Source organism: Myiozetetes cayanensis, unplaced genomic scaffold (assembly GCF_022539395.1).
Source record: "Myiozetetes cayanensis isolate MyiCay16 unplaced genomic scaffold, myiCay2020 scf2-11, whole genome shotgun sequence".
Taxonomy (NCBI): domain Eukaryota; kingdom Metazoa; phylum Chordata; class Aves; order Passeriformes; family Tyrannidae; genus Myiozetetes; species Myiozetetes cayanensis.
Window position 1 is genome coordinate 75,250,152 of NW_026087411.1, and position 16,205 is coordinate 75,266,356.

General features: G+C 41.5%; 1 protein-coding gene across 3 annotated transcripts in view; it reads right to left on the bottom strand.

The window, feature by feature from the left end:
• KLHL32 (kelch like family member 32) overlaps window positions 1–16,205 on the bottom strand; it is a 127,649-nt gene that overhangs the window by 1,614 nt on the left and 109,830 nt on the right. For all 3 annotated transcript variants that reach the window (XM_050315579.1, XM_050315578.1, XM_050315580.1), the window contains exons 9-11: window positions 6,356–6,414; window positions 3,745–3,937; window positions 1,061–1,155 (exon numbers count right to left, since the gene is read on the bottom strand). In XM_050315579.1, the coding sequence (XP_050171536.1) occupies window positions 1,061–1,155; window positions 3,745–3,937; window positions 6,356–6,414 (347 nt within the window). The remainder of the gene's footprint in view (window positions 1–1,060; window positions 1,156–3,744; window positions 3,938–6,355; window positions 6,415–16,205) is intronic.

Genomic DNA, 16,205 nt, shown 5'->3' on the forward strand with positions numbered 1-16,205 from the left:
TAGTGTAAAGTACCTGTTGATTATAAATGAGCCTGTTGGAGGAGTAGAGCCAACACCTCTATATTGCACTATTGCTCCATCTAAAGCACTGTCTGTCAGCTAGTGTTTGTTACTGAAGCCACTCGGAATGACTTTTTCCAACAAATTGTTAGGTATAGTATCCAACAACTTTGTAAAGAGTAGATCATGCAAGATAAACAGTTAAAAACCATGTTCTGGTTATAGTATAAGTGTGTTTTACTAACTCATTATAAGACCAGTAGCTCAGCATCCTACCTTCTTATGCTGAGCCTTACTTTATGGGGACAGTTTGGAGGGAAATCCTAAACCCCCAAAAGTTGGAAGCTAATGAAAATGTTGTTTAATCGACAAAAGGCCAGAAACTGAGATGTAAAACAAGTTTCTGTCTGTAACTGCCCAGCTGGTCACAAAGCGATGGCTGGGATGCAGAACTGCTTCACTCAGGAACATGCAGAAAAATAAGAATTCCTGACTTCTGTACAGGAATACCAGAAAGCCATGGATCTGTAGGTGAGCTGCTCTTATACAAGATGGGAGAGCAGGGATCAAAAACCTTCCATTGAAGCTGTAAAGCAGTCAGTATGAGGGCAGGTTGCAGGCTGATTGAACTTAGTCAAGGAACAACTCGTTAACTCTGGCTGCCCTTCAGAAACACGACTTGGAAAGAAAAAAAAATAAATCACAAGACAGGCTGAAAAATTCTTAGCCCATGCCCTGTCATCCATTTCTGCAACCCTTCTTCTTTTGAACTTGATTGTGTAACCTGTGAATATATACACATTATTTTATCCAAACCTTGCCAAAGGAAAGACAACTCAACCCTGGTTTACTGGAATATCTCAGAGGAATTGCATCTATTGGCTCATCTGGAAGTATTTTTAATATTTCCTCTCTGTGTTTATGCAGGTTCAGTAGCTGCATAAGAAATATCCTTAATCTCTCCACTTCACATGTATTTTCCTTTTTTAATAACCTCTGTGCAAAACTTATCCTTGAGAAATTATTGGAAAAGACTTTAAAAGAAGCATAAATCACTCACCTGGATACATGCCAAAGGCTCATTTGTCCAAATCGAATAGCCACCAACTAAATATATTCTACCGTTGTGGACTGCAACTCCAGACTCATTTTGACCTAAAGCAAGGAATGAAATAGAAACCATTTTCAGTGTTTAATTAACCCTTTTAACACCAAATGTTGGAGTTCTGTAATAGGATGCAAATGCACCTGGCAGTAACTTGACTGTTTCAGAATTCACAACATGTTGGGAGCGAAGGTGAAGCATGAGGGCTGTTCCTTGCTCTACACAGGAGCCCTGTACAGAGCTGCTGCCCAGAGATGCCCCAGATGAGCAATAATGTGTCAGTGTAGGGACCATCCGCTCTCTTCTCAATGGCACTGGTTTGCATACACATACACGAGCTTCACAGGCCACAGGCACAGTCCCCACCTGCCTCTCGGCTACCATGAGGCACGAACATCCCAACAGACACAGAGGCTGAGAGCGAGGAGTGCCCCTCACGTGCTGCCCACACCTGTTCTCCCACACCGTTCCTCCGGGTACAAGTACGGTGGAAATGGCAGAAGCTGCTGCACAAGTTCATCCCCATGGCAACAGTCTCCTGAACAAGTTTGGAAGTTTTGAAGGGTAAATGCAGCCTTAGAAAAATCTGCACTACACAGTGCAACAGGCACATTTACTGCCAGTTACACAGGCAGAAAGAAAGGCTTAGATGGCTTCTTAAGGTGCAGGCTGTGGAAACAACCCTGCAGGTTATAGAGAGGCAGCTATCTGTAGCAGGACAGGGTCAGCTCCAGAATCAGGGTGCCTGTGGTGCCAGGGTTTTGCACTTCCAAATCAGATGACATCCTTATCAAAGGCTGCCATTTCCTCCAGATAATAAAATAATTAACTGGTGAGCAAAAGAGAGATGAAAAACTGGTTCCTTTTGACCATGTGTAACTCCTTTTTAATCTGTGCCTCTCGGTGTTCATCAAGAACTCTAATGGCCTGACTCAGAAACCAAGCAAGCCTTTTCCAGATCCCAGAAATTAAGAAACCGAGTGCAATATCTTAAAAGAACAAAGTTGCCACTAGAGCAGTTTTAAACCTACCGGGCAGAAAACAACGTAAGGTGACTGCCTTATTTGTCAGATGTTCATCTCTCTGACACAGCGTTTCTAGTTACCTTGAGCTTCTAAGTTAGGCTCCTACAGCCTTTGTATCCTTTTCAGTGGTAGATCTCAGAAATTATTGCCATACCAAATGAAAAAGGTTGAAAAGTGAGGTGGGCTTAGTTGTAGGACTCCTATAGCAGTCTGAGCTGAAACTTTTTGGCAGCCAGTAGTTACTAATTGAGCTTCAAGTTTGCTGCACAAGAGAATGGCCACAACATTAATGCTGTGCTGCCCTGGAAATCCAACCTTTTGTGCAAAGCTACTGTTGGTGCTACTCTAAGAACGTGTCACATGCCTATCTTGTAGCCTGGCCAGCAGGTCGAGGGAGGTGATTCTGCCCCTCTACTCCACTCTGGTGAGACCTGACCTGTAGTGCTGCATCCAGCTCTGGGGACCTCAGCACAGGAAGGACATAGACCTGTGGGAGTGGGTCCAGAGGAGGCCACAAAGATGATCAGAGGGATGGAGCACCTCTCCTACAAGGAAAGGCTGCTCAGTCTGGAAAAGAGAAGCCTTCAGGGTGACTTATTTGTGGCCTTCCAGTACTTGAAGGGAGTCTACAAGAAAGCTGGAGAGGGACTTTTTACAAGGGCATATAGTGACAGGACAAGGGGAATAGATTCAAACTGAAATAGAGTAGGTTTAGATTAGATATTAGGAAAAAAATCTTCACTGTGAGGGTGGTGCGCAGAGAAGCTGTGGATGCCCCATCCATGGAAGTGTTCAAGGCCAGGCTGGATGAGGTCTGAGCAACCTGGTCTAGTAGGAGGTGTCCTGGCCCATGGCAGGATGGCTGGAAATGGGTGATCTTTAAGGTCTCTACCAACCCAAAGCATTCGAACTCTATATCTCTCCCAGGGATTCAAGGCAGTAGTACATCTGGGAATTGTATCAGGTGGAGGTGAACTTTGGTGGACTGGATGGCAGGGACAGTGAGTTGCAGTGCTTTGCAAGTTCTGGCTGTAACAGTTCTTCCTAGTGAGAGTCAAGAAGAATTTTACAGATCCTTTAGCTAACCGAGCTGCTCAGCTCATTCCTGACTCGACAGAATTCCAACAAGGACACCTCTTTTTTGGTATTTGATTAAGAAGATACTGTTTAGAAATAAGTGAGGGTTAATGGATTTGAGTGAAATCTTTGCCCTGTAACTCCAGCAGAAAGCACTACAAAATTATGTTATTATGGTAGAGATGCATCAGTCAGTACATTCAGGAAGCTAAATCTATAACTGCAGGCAAGCTTCTGGAGAATCAAAAACCAGTACTGGTAATATTATGACAAATTATTTTTTACTGCTTCATTAAATTAAATTTATGTGCACCTTCTTAAAAATTGAATGTACAATGTGCTAACACAAAGGTTTTGTAGACCACTGAGTGCCAGAACCATAATCAAAAATGTCTTGTTGGCTGACGACGGCCCATAAATCAGAAACAATTTGTAGCAAAAGTCATGTAGTTCCAAATTCTAAAGGCATCTAAAGGGAAAAGAACTGGTGTTTCTCTTCAACAGTAGCAAGTTCCCCTTCTGGTGTTCAATACTCACCTGTCAACATGTTGAAGTTGCAACGTGTCCACTGGTCAGCATCTATGCTGTAGGAGTCTATGTGCCGGACCAGGATCCGATCATTGTTGTAGTCGAGATCATTCCCACCTAACACATAAAGTTTCCTTTGGACAGCTGCCATGGAGTGATACACTCTCCTCTGCAACATTGGGCTACGGCTTAACCACTTATTCTGGAAAGAGGAAGAGAGAACTTGTCTCAGCACTGCTCAAAGACACACCTGTATGAGTAGTACAAGAAACAGCAGCACGTTACTGATGTTCTTCTTACCCTTGGTCGGGAATCACAAGTGCATATACTTGTGTTGTTCATAAGCTGGACGTGTGCTGGTTATAATACTGACTAGATGTACTGGACTTTCAACGTGTGGTTAACAGTTCTCAGATTTAAATTCATTAATTTAATAGTAGTTCTTGCTCTGTATTATTTCTGCCTAGCTCATCAGCTTTCAAAAGTCTTTTTTTTCCTTTATAACTCAGTAGCAAATGCTACTTAAGACTGACTATTAGATGTCTGCTTTGTATACAGTGCTAGAATTATCTGTACCAATGAGCTCTGTTATGAGACAAGAGATTCTTCTACATTTCTTTATTCAGAAGCTTATTTGATCTTATCCTTGGGGAATGAAGAAACAAGGAAAAATAATTTCCTAAACAATCTTCTCAAATGATTCATGTATTTGGTTTAATGTTAACCCTTTATTTTTGGGAACTTACAAAGTAACATCCTTTTGCATATTTTTATTGCTCCTTAACAATATTTCAGGAATTCTACCTGTTATGGGGAGAAGCAAGAAGACATGGAAGATAAGGGATTAAAGCACAGTATTTAAACCCAAGAAAACAATTGCTCCTGCTCTGCTTACCAAATCAAACAACCTGGCAACAGATGAGATTAATTTAAGTGGAGGAAGTTAAAATCTGTGAGGAAATTCTTTGTGACACATGTGCTACCACTTGTGGTAACTCGAGAGCCTCTAAAACTTCTGCCTTTTAACCTCCACAATATATAGCTATACATTTCAATGTGTAATAGTTGAATATTAGGCATTAATGATTGCATTAGTAGTCCAGTCTCTTAACACCAGACTATAGACACCATCTGCTTTGGAAAGCCTGCCTGCATCCCCTGATTATATCTTTAGCTTCCTCCACTGCAGTGCCTGCCAGGTGAGCCGCAAAGCGCTGCAAAGGCAAAGAAACAGAGGGGCCTAGTGGGGTCATTTCTAATAAGCCGGTGTGTGAATACTAATCAGTGGTGGGGAAGCAGAGGTCACCCCAGCCGGCTTGTTGGCAGGTAGCTGTGTGCTCTGTGGCAGATGGCAGGCATTATCGACTCGCCACAAAGGCCTCGCGCAGAAGCAAACGCTGGTGCTGAATGATAGAGTTATTGAGATTCTGTGCGAGATGCAAGCAGATGTGATGGTTTCCAGTACCCACCGTAAACAATATGCCAGCAGAATTTTTAAAAAGAGCTCGTGTGTACAAACATGAAGCGGACCTCATTTGAAGAATGCAGGCACACAATTCCTCTGTAACTCCTTACGTGCCAGGCCGGTTTTCTCGCTGCCAGCACGGCACGCTGAAGTAGCCCTGCCAATGGTATTTTGGGGTGCAACTTTCACATCAGCAAGTAAAGAATCCAAGTGACAGCTACACAATAGAGACACAGTACCTAAATATGTGTCCCCCTCATAAGCAAAATAAGATTGCTGCCTGTAATTACTTCTTGGACTTAGGACAGTCAGCATTTGTACAGTCGATGCATAAAACTGCACCTCAAAAAGAATGATGTGCCATCGCCTGCTTTCTGCTTCAGGCCCTGCATGTGCTACGCTTTAAAAAGTCAGTGGGAACGACACACAAGTATCTCCTGGCACAATTTGGTTCTAAATACAGCAATCAAAGCCCCTGTCCTACAATCAGCAAATTCAAAATCTTCCACATGGGTGTAAATCCGGCTATGCAACTCTGATTGCAAGCTTAGGACTTTTAATTCCTAATACAAGCAAGAGGGCATAACCATGCCCTAACCCTCTGAAATGGTTACTGAGCCATGCTAACCTAATCAAAACACATACATAATGTATGAAATAATCCCTAAAAGATATTTTAGGTGCTTGGGTAATGAAATGATAGGCACCCTTGCAGGCAGCAGAGTAAGTCACAGCCAGGTAGTACAGTTCTCAAAATATACAGGAAACAAAAAGGCTCATATATGCAATTCAAAGCAGAAATGCCAATGACACGGAGCGGTTTTGGGACACTGACTTTGAGTATAAGTTGCCCAGGGCTGCTGGATTACAAAAATAAAATGAACAAGCAAAATAAATACAGACAAATACAGGGGATTTAAAGCACATTTCTGTATTTAATCTAAGATGGTTCTAACGCCTACAGGCTTAAAATACATAATAAGTCATCAGGGTCTCCATTACTCTGCTAAATTCACACATCAGTAAACAGTGAATTTAAAACACCACTAATTCAAATGGTCAGTGCTTTTAGCCTTACAAATCATTGCATGTATTTGCCAGGAGACCTGTTTGAAGCAAAAAATTTGAGAAAAAACATACAACACAGATACCCACCTGCTTAGGATCATAGACCATGAGCCTGTTTTGATACTGTGCAGTATTTGTTACTCCTCCTAGGAAAGAGTTTACACAAGTTATATTTTTTCATATAAGCAAAACCAGGACCAAGATCAGGTACAGCAAAACAACCAATTCTAGAGTTCATTTGCTGACAGAAGTACGGTGAGTACCACAACCTCTGCTTACATTCCACTGCACTTTTTAATCTGGTTACAAGGTAATAAGTAGCCCTATTTGTCAAACATAGAGAAACACAGAATAGCAACAATTAACACCCAACACACACTTCCTTAGCAAAGCTAATTCTATGGGCTAAAAGTGAGATAAAAACTGATCTGTTTTTAAATGACTGTGCATTCAACCTTAGTCAAGACACTTAAGATAAAACCCATCCCTGTTCCAAGTAGTGTGCAGAGTGTGACACAGTTAAAAAAGGAGGAGGAGGTGGGCTTGCATCACAGAGAAGAAAGAGGTCAGAGTGAAGCTCTGCCTAACCAGGAGCATGATGTGGGATACCACTGCCAGCTGGACAGCGTGGAGTAAACCTCTGCAACTGGGCTCAGCTATGTATTTGAAAGAAACCCTATTTAGTTTGTAGACAGAATATCTCATAGCTTAGTTGTAGACTTAGGTTGGAAGGTTCCTCCATAGTGACAGAAACAGACTTACTTTTCAATAACAGCCAGAAAGCAAAGTATAATGCACCTCAGAAAAGTTTAGAATAGAGTCTGACCCAAGTAGATGCTGCAAACCATTTACCTTAACACAGTAAACAGACGTTTAATGCTCAATCATCCTGTCCTCCATTAGTTTTAAAAGACAAATCTCATTGAGTAAACACAGAAAACTTCTTCAGTGTCAAGTCTGTAATCTTACCTGTGCATACATGTTCTGGAGTGTGCTCAAACCTCCTAGGAAAAGAGTGTCACTGCAGCACTGCCACAGGTCCCAGTCCCCCTCTCTCACCACCCTGGGCCCATGGGAAGGTGGGACCAGAAATAACACCTGCAAGCTGCACCTCACCATCCTACCAAGAGGTGTGGGCAGAACTAGGGCATGCCACTGGCCACACACCAGTGAGACTCATACTGACAGACAGACTTGTTATATTAGCGTTTTAATGGTATGTGCCAATAGTGGACAAAATCCACAGCAATGAGTAGAAGGAATTTCATCAGTCATTGCATTTGTTGATGCTTCTCTTTTTGTGAGGACATACCCTGTTTCAGCCAGGGCAGCAGCACAGTGATTTTCATTCCTGCTGGCTGAGCTATGGCCAAACTGACACCTGAAAAGACCCCAGAAAAAATAACTTGAGGCCAATTTAGTATATAAGATAAGAAGAACAGGTTCTTTGATTAGGCCCTTAGGCCCAGGGAAATACATATGATGCATGCCTCTGTGTCCAGGGGGTTCCACAATTTAAGGTATTGTCCCAACCAATCCCAGATTTATCTGCCCCCCAGTTCTGCCCCTCAGCACGCCCCTTTGGGAATTGAGTTAGGGGGTTCTGGGATCCCCTCTTCCTCATCTTCCTCTTTGTCACAGCACGTCCAGTCCTTGGAACTTCTCCAAAGTTCTGGGTTTTGAAGGATGCTTTGACAATGATACATCTTGTTGTTCAAGCCAGGGTGTAAATGTTCTTAAACAGAAAGAAGGCCTACCTTGAGGGAAGTCTAAACAAGCTACAGGAATTTAGAAAGTTAGATATGAAATGGGTAATAGGGCTGTGCTAAAGGGTGAGCTAACTACAGCTACTCCTAAAATCTACAAAAAGTTAAAAATCAAAAAATCCATAGGCGTCAGTCTCCCTTTTAGAGGTATGACAAGAACTCCATCTTGTCTAACCTCTACCACCTGTCCCTAACATTATACTAGTAAGATGACCGACACTACAACACGATCACACAATAAGCTGTTATGCAGCTACTAATTCCTACTACTCGTTCTTGCTGGCTGAGCTATAGCTACTCCCACTACTGCTGCTGGTTCTTTTTCTTTTATCTCCAAGCTCCATCTTGGGGAATCTTCATTTTGCCAGCTTCCAGCTGCAGCTAGGGCAGAGTTTTGGTTCAGAGCCATATTGTGATTTTGAAGCAATTCCCCCACCTCTCATGTGTCATTTTAGGCTGTACGTTCGGACGGGTGTGCACTGAAGTTAAACCAGAAGCTCTGTTCCAGATTTGCACCAGCTGTGCTCCACTTCCTAGTGGTGGCGTAAGGGTATGAAATAGTAACTGGTCTTTTGGATGGCTTTGTTCCCTCCTAGTACTGGGAACATTTGGGCCAGAGGACCAGAACAAATCTAGTCCAAAGCAAAAGATGTGAACATGTACATGGAGTAAATACAGAGAACTCGGCACCAAAGTTTGGTGCTGATCTGCTCCTACTGGGTTGAGCTACTTGCTAACATAGAAGTACCCTCTGATTATTCTAAATAATTTGAGAGAGGCCGAGAATGTGATCAATGGATAGCAGAAACTAAAGATGTATCTATTTTAGAGTCGTCTTCAGATTCAGTAGCAGGGAGAAATAATGCTGTTACTTGGGTGCATCTCGGCAAGCACCAACCTGTGCCGGGCCTGACACATGGACAGTGGCACAAACTCCCAGCTCAGAGACACTTACAGGTTCAGAGAGAGCTAGGATGCAGTCTTTCCAAACCATTTCCATCGAACTGTGCTGCACCCTGCCCATCACAGCACCTGTGAAGTGCACACACAGGAACAGGCACTGGAAAGCAATGACAGCTCCCGTGTCTAATCTCACGATCTGTTATTTGTCTCTGCACTGTCGTGCAGCCTCCACAGTCCTAGCAGCCATCAGCACAAACCCATCTTTTCTAATATCTGTTTTATAATTTGATTTTCTTTTACATACAGTTATTTTCACTCCCAGCACAATGTTTAAAATGAGATGTCAGATTAGCATTTTGAAAAACAAAAATCATAGTTATTTGGATGATTACATCCAGAATGTTAAACTACAGGAGACACATCAGAAACACAGTGCTGGGTCATGTATTTCCTTTCCAAAAGGACACCTTAATTTGGGGCGAAAGACATGAAGGAAGAAGAGAAAGAAGGGTGTTGCTTCCTTGTAAAATAGTAAAATAAGCAAATAAGTAAAATTCTTTGTTTCTGTTCACAAAGAGCCCCTCACATCAAGTGCACAGCTTACATCTTTTCCCCTGCAATATTGCTCCTCTCTGGTGTTTTGTCATTACATTCCCTTCACATACCGCTCTTCACTTTTAGATTAATCTGCCAAAATGAGATGCTAAGGATTTGCATACAGATTTGACTACACAAAAATAGATCTGGAATTAATAACAGTCTCTATATGTTTTAATTTCTTCTAGACTGGAGTACCCTTGCCTCCAGCAGTATTCTTGGCTTTGAAAGTCATCAAGCTGATTTGTCTGCTCTTAGGTTATGATGCCACATGCTGCTACACTGTCCCCTGCAATCAAAGTGCTCACAGAGATAGATTCCATGCCTTCCCCTAACAAGTATATTTTATAGATTGGCAGTTTTGATCTCCCCTCCCCAGGGGGATAATCTGCATCTTAACAGGTTTCTATAGATACATCTGTCATTAAATATGCCATCTTATATCTGCATCAATTTTCAAACTCTAGTTCCTCCTAACTTTGAAGTGCTATAGCAAAAGTTTAAAATTTTCTGCCAAAATTCAGATTTAACAAGTCTGCAATGCCCTCTTGAACTATTTTTTTAAAAATACTCTAGGCAGCAGGGAAAGGGCAAAAGAACAGCAATATGTCTCTTAAAACATAGCAAAAGGAGGGGGAAAAAGTTTAAGTGGTACTAAAAATAATACATACTTTCTCAGAAAAAAAATTGTGTAATTCTGAGAGAATTTCTTAAACTTCTCTGCTGTTTTTTCCATGAGAAAAGGAGAGGATAAAGAAAGAGAGACATCATAACAATACAAAGTATTTAAAAATACAGACCATGCTACTAAATTTGATGTCAAGCAATAGCAGCTAATATGGTAGTAACCCAACAGTTAAAGAGGGAGAAAAAAAAAGTCTGGCTGAACAAATTACAGAAAATTTACAGTTTGATCAGTGCTTGCTGGGTTTTATAAACAGAGCAGTGGTTACACCACTTTGACATAAGCAGTTGGCTTGGAGGACTCCAGTTCCTGGGAGGCAAGAAGCACCCTCAGGACAAGTCTATGTCTTGCTCTTACAGACATGAGCACACCCTCACAGAAAGCCCATCATCCAACCTGTGGGCTTGCAATGTTTTCATTGCCACAGTCACTGTTGCTCACTCCTTTGCAGGCTGTAAATGTTGCTCTTTAAGCCCTCCAGGACCTGTAACTTCTCAACTCATGCAACAGTGCCCATCTATATGAGGAATTTGCTGGAGGATTCCAAGACACACCTTGTCCAGCCCTTTTCCACACATGGGAAACATTTTGGGTTGTTACAGCCCACTCAATCTGTCCACAAACTCCACTGAAATACACCTTCAAGACACACACTTGCAAAAAGAGAGAAGGGTGGGAGGCAGTAGATTCAACACCATTTTCCCAAACAACAATTTATAATTCATATTTATAACATGTCCTAGCAAGACCCCCATGTGACTTGAGAAATCTAATTCAATCCAAATCCCCCAGAAAATCTCACAACTCTCTCTGAAGTCCCCAATTGCTGCGTGAATCCGAGTTCACTGGGAGATGTGTAAAACTACATATTGGCAAAGAGCCCCCATGTGTATTCCTTCCAGCAAATCCAGGGAATATATAGAAACTGACATGACATACACCCCAAGGTGCTCTGCTATTTTAAAATAGAAATCTCTCCTCTCTTAGGTGTCTCTGTGTTAAACACAAGATAATCCTTCCTCAACATGCAAACCCCACTGCCTCTTACTTCAGCCAGCCCTGGTGCAGTGAGGGCAGCTGAGCTGGAGCATACTCTCCCATCCTAAGAAGTCCCCTGGAAGATGCCAACTGCAGCTCTAATTAACACTGTCCCGCCCCAGATGCAATCCAGCTGCAAACAAGAGGGGCACCAGCCCTAGGTTTGTTAGCGGACTATTTTGGTTTGGTTTTTTTTAAATCATTAAAGCTGTATGTTTACATTCAATCTAAGAAGAATCAACGGCATCAAACTTATAATGTCCATGGTTGAAAGGCGTGAGATTTATTACTGTTATTCAAATACAGTAATAATGAAGTCTGTACATGTTCCATATAGAGACTAAGACAGGGCCACTGAGGCAATTTTTATGTGCTTGTTAACCTCCTGCTCCTGGTAAATCCTGTGCCAGCCACAGTGTACAACTTGATTTGGTTAGATTCTGTAAATTCTTATTATTCCAGATCTATTTTTCATAAAGGAATTTTCTAGGCATTACTGAGAAAATATTTTTCTCTTCGCAACAGCATACTGATAGTAAGGTAATACCTTTCATTCTGAATCACTTGCAAACTCAGAATAATTCTCCAAGATATGTTATCACCATCACTTTCTTGGTCAAAATCACCACCATTAGGGAAAAAATAACAGTTAAAACCCAAAAGGAGTCTTGAATTTTGAAGAAAAATATTTATATCTTATATTAAATACAAAGCAACTGTACAGGGTTGGCTTGTTTACCCCTTTCCTCAAGCTGAGTTCTCATGTGTATGTCAAGATATGATTTTAGCTGACACACTTAAGGTCAGGCAACCCAGCCTCTGCAAAACAACAGCATAACACTTTGCTTTAAACAACACTTTTCATGTGCTAATCTCTTGAGCACCTGAGGCAGGGGAAGCATCATTATCCCAAGATGCAGGCACAGGAATGGCCCAGAGCTGGAGTGCCTGGCAGAGGTTCCCTGCCCCTCGCTGTCCCCAGGGGCACTACACCTACACGGGTTAAGGTGCATGGAAAAGCAGATCTCCAGATTTGCATGTGCACACCATGGAGGATGCAAGGAAATGGGCATAGCTCAAGTTCTTCCTCTTATGGAAGATACTTCCTCGCTTTCATAGTTAATGATTGTTAGTAATGATGACCTCCAAAGTGTTTGGTGAATTTTGTTTCTCTTTCACTGAAATACTTCACTTCTCAAGCATGTGGCATGCAATTCGTTTGTGAAATTGGTCATGGCATCAGATGGGGGGTTAACTGGGGTCTGTAAGAGTCATCCTTCTATAAAATCTCCAAACAATCTGTCTGAGCTGCAATGTCAGTACAGAGAACTTATTTTTTGTGGTTTAACCCCAGTCAGCAACCCAGCTGCTCATTCACTCCCCCCGGGTGGGGTGGGGAAAGAATTGGAAGAGTAAACGTGATAAAACTCGTGGGTTGGGAAAAAGACGGTTTAACAGGTAAAGTAAAAGCCACACACACACACACAGGCAAAGCAAAACAAGGAATTAATTCAGCCATCCTCAGGAAAGCAGGGATTCCTCAAACATAATGGTGACTTGGGAAGACAAAAGCCATTCACTATGGAATGTCCTCCCACTTCCTTCTTCTTCCCCCAGCTTTATATGCTGAGCATGATGCCATATGGTATGGAATGTGCCTTTGGTCAGTGGGGGTCTCAGCTGTGTCCCCTCCCAACCTCTTGCCCACCCCAGCATCCTCGCTGGTGTGGTGGGGTGAGAAGCCTTGACTCTGTGCAAACACTGCTCAGCAGTAACAAAAACATCCCTGTGTCATCATGACCGTTTCCAGCACAAATACAAACACAGCCCATACTGGTTGCTATGAGGAAAATTAACTGTATCCGAGTTAAAACAAGCACATTTTTGTGATGAAATCTCATGTTTGTTTTTTAAATAAGAAAATATAATAATGGCTGTGGGAAAAAAAACAAACTAAAAACCCCTAAACAAACAAACACACAAAAAAAACCCTACCACAAAACAATCAAGAAAAAATAATTATATAACAATATGGAGCCCAGAAAACTCAAGAGCTGAACCCACTTCTGCTGACCAGAGGGTCTGACTAGTTCTGTAGTGCAAAAGTTTAACATGTTTCTGTCAGGTTAAAAACCCCAAGGAGGTAATAGCAGCCTAGGAGCCCCTGCCTCCTGAAACACCAGCCACCCATTTCCTATATGTACTTACACTTGTATAGCATTCTATTTAGCTCATTTCCCTTTCCTGCTGCCTTTGCCATAATTTTATCCTCTATTGTTTTTGAATCTTTGTCATATTTGCACCAAAGGAGCAGCAAAGTAAAGCTGAAAATGACTCCCAATAATAATAGAAACCCCTTAAGTCTAGTCAGCTTTTGATCAGCAAAGCCTCTAAGAGGGCAAGCAGCTGTAGCAGAGGCACTGAGTAAGTAAATGGTCAGTGTGCAGGTCATGCTTTGATGACTCTCTCCACAAATACAAGGGCTAGAAACTTATATTACCACTGTTTAATTTATTCACTCACAAAAAAACTGGGCACATTTTCAGGGTTCCCTTGCCAGCTGGTAGCAGCAGACTGACTTTGAGAGCTTTTTGCTGATGACCCAAATTTCCCAGAAAAAGCAGCAGGGATACAGCTCAGAAACATCTCTAACTCAGACTAATTTTTTAATTACTTAATTTTAGGTCACATACTTCAAAATTAGGTTCTCTCCTGCATTACTGATTACTTTTATGCTAACATCTTATATTCAGTGATGAACAGTGAATGTTTTCAGCAGTGACTATGATACAATAAAACATCTCTCTGTACTATTCCCTCAGCCCTGAATATACCAGAAGCTACATTTTAGTCCTGAGCAATTAATTAATAATAGAAAGCTAGCTACAGTTATGATATCTCCATCTCCCTTTCATTTTAAAATAACTCTATTCAGTACACAGAAACCAGTTTTCAATCTGTGAGTACATAATTCAGATCAATACACTACTGAAGTGTAGCATAGCATGCTCTCGTACTTCATAATAACCTGTCGGAATCTAGCAACTCAAAACTTCTAAGCATTTTCTCACAAACCATCCAAATACAACTGAAAAGCCCTGTCTATCTTATTACACTGCCAAAACATTGCTCTTGACTGTGGCTTTACAACAGAAGTTATGTTCATACAAATATAAATGGAACAATACTGACAAGGTATTTTTTGTTGCTTTGCCCAGTTTTAAAGAGTTGATCTAACAGGTTTCCACGTATATCTTCCCCTGATTCTAAGCTCTATTAGAGGCATATCCTTGAACACAATATCACACTGCATCATTATATAAATGCAGGTAGTATTTAAAACACACATGCAGGCATGCATTTCACCTACGTAACTAATCACATGAATTAATCCTCAGCTTAATTTCCCCTTTCCTAGAATATCTGGAAAGATTAAATTTAATCTTCAATCAGTCCCACATTTGACTTAAAAATCCTATCAAATGCTATCAGACCACACTGATGGATTTCTAGTGCACATTCAATCATTTTATATGAATATGCTTACCACAATTTCCTAAAAGGCCCTGTTCTTCATAAATGGAGGCTAACAAATGTAAACCGCCAGATGGGGAAAAAACCCAGTAAGCAAGACACAGCAGTCATAACCTCCATGTGTTTGAAGTGGCCACCACAGACACACATCCCTCTCCACTAATAAAATAGGAAAGGTAGTCAATAAAGAGGATAATGCTCTGAACACACCCAGCAGGTACCCTAAAACAGAAACCCTGTTCCTGTACTGTTCCTGAGTCTCACTTAAGGATTAATAAACAGCACAGGCTCTACAAGATTCCTTAAATGATGGTTACTGAAGGAAGCGATGCAAACACCTGCCAGGGATCTCAGTGATTTTCTGCATTTTGTCCTGTTGTTAATTCCAAAGTCATCATTCATGATTTCAGTGTATATTAATAAAAATAGATACCTGCTAAATCCCCTGCCAATGCTTAGGAATCCATTCCCATGAGGCACTTAATCCATATGGACAAAAAGGTACATCTGTTAACCTCAACAACATACCTTGAGAAGCACAGTGAAGGCCTGAGTAGCTAACTCAATCTTCCATTCATACACCATCTTTCCACCAGAGGCATTCCAGACCATATGAAAATCCCCAGAGGGGATACCAGAGGGTATCTACGGTGAAGATGCCAAACACTGAACATTTACCTCAAGGGCTGGCCCCATTTACTCATTAGCTTTCTTAATAAATATTATAACTATATAACCTTCCATGGAATACTTCTTAGTAAAAGGGGAATATTTTTCTAACAAATCTTCTGTAGACACTATTGACTGTACTCCAAAATAACTAATACCAGAAGTCACTACAAAGACTGAATAAACAATGTTCCCATCAATGTAATATAACAATGTAACACGTAACATAAAAACCACATCAGACTCAGTTTATAAGGCCTATACATTGATCTACCTGAGCCATAAAGCTATGAGTCCTGTGCACTCGTTATGGATAGAGCCATGGATGATTTCTAACAAAGGTCATTTTGGCCTGTTACAATATCCTGATGAGCAAATGGGAGCAATTCATACATCTGCCTTCAAGCCCTGGAACAATACAAGCCAACAAGCACCTAATTTTCCATTTCAGTATCAGGACTAAATGAATCGTAGAATCATAGAATATCTTGAGTTGGAAGGAACCCACAAGGATCATAGAAATCCAAGTCCTGGCCCTGCACAGGACCGGCTCAAAAATCACACCATGCGCCTGAGAACATTGTCCAAACTCTTCCTGAACTCTGTCAGGCTTGGTGCTGTGACCACTTCCCTGAGGAGCCTGTTCCAATGGCCATCTGCCTCTGGGTAAAGAACCTTTTCCTAATATCAAACCTAAACCTCCCCTGACACAACTTGAGGCAATTCCCTCAGGTCCTGTCACTGT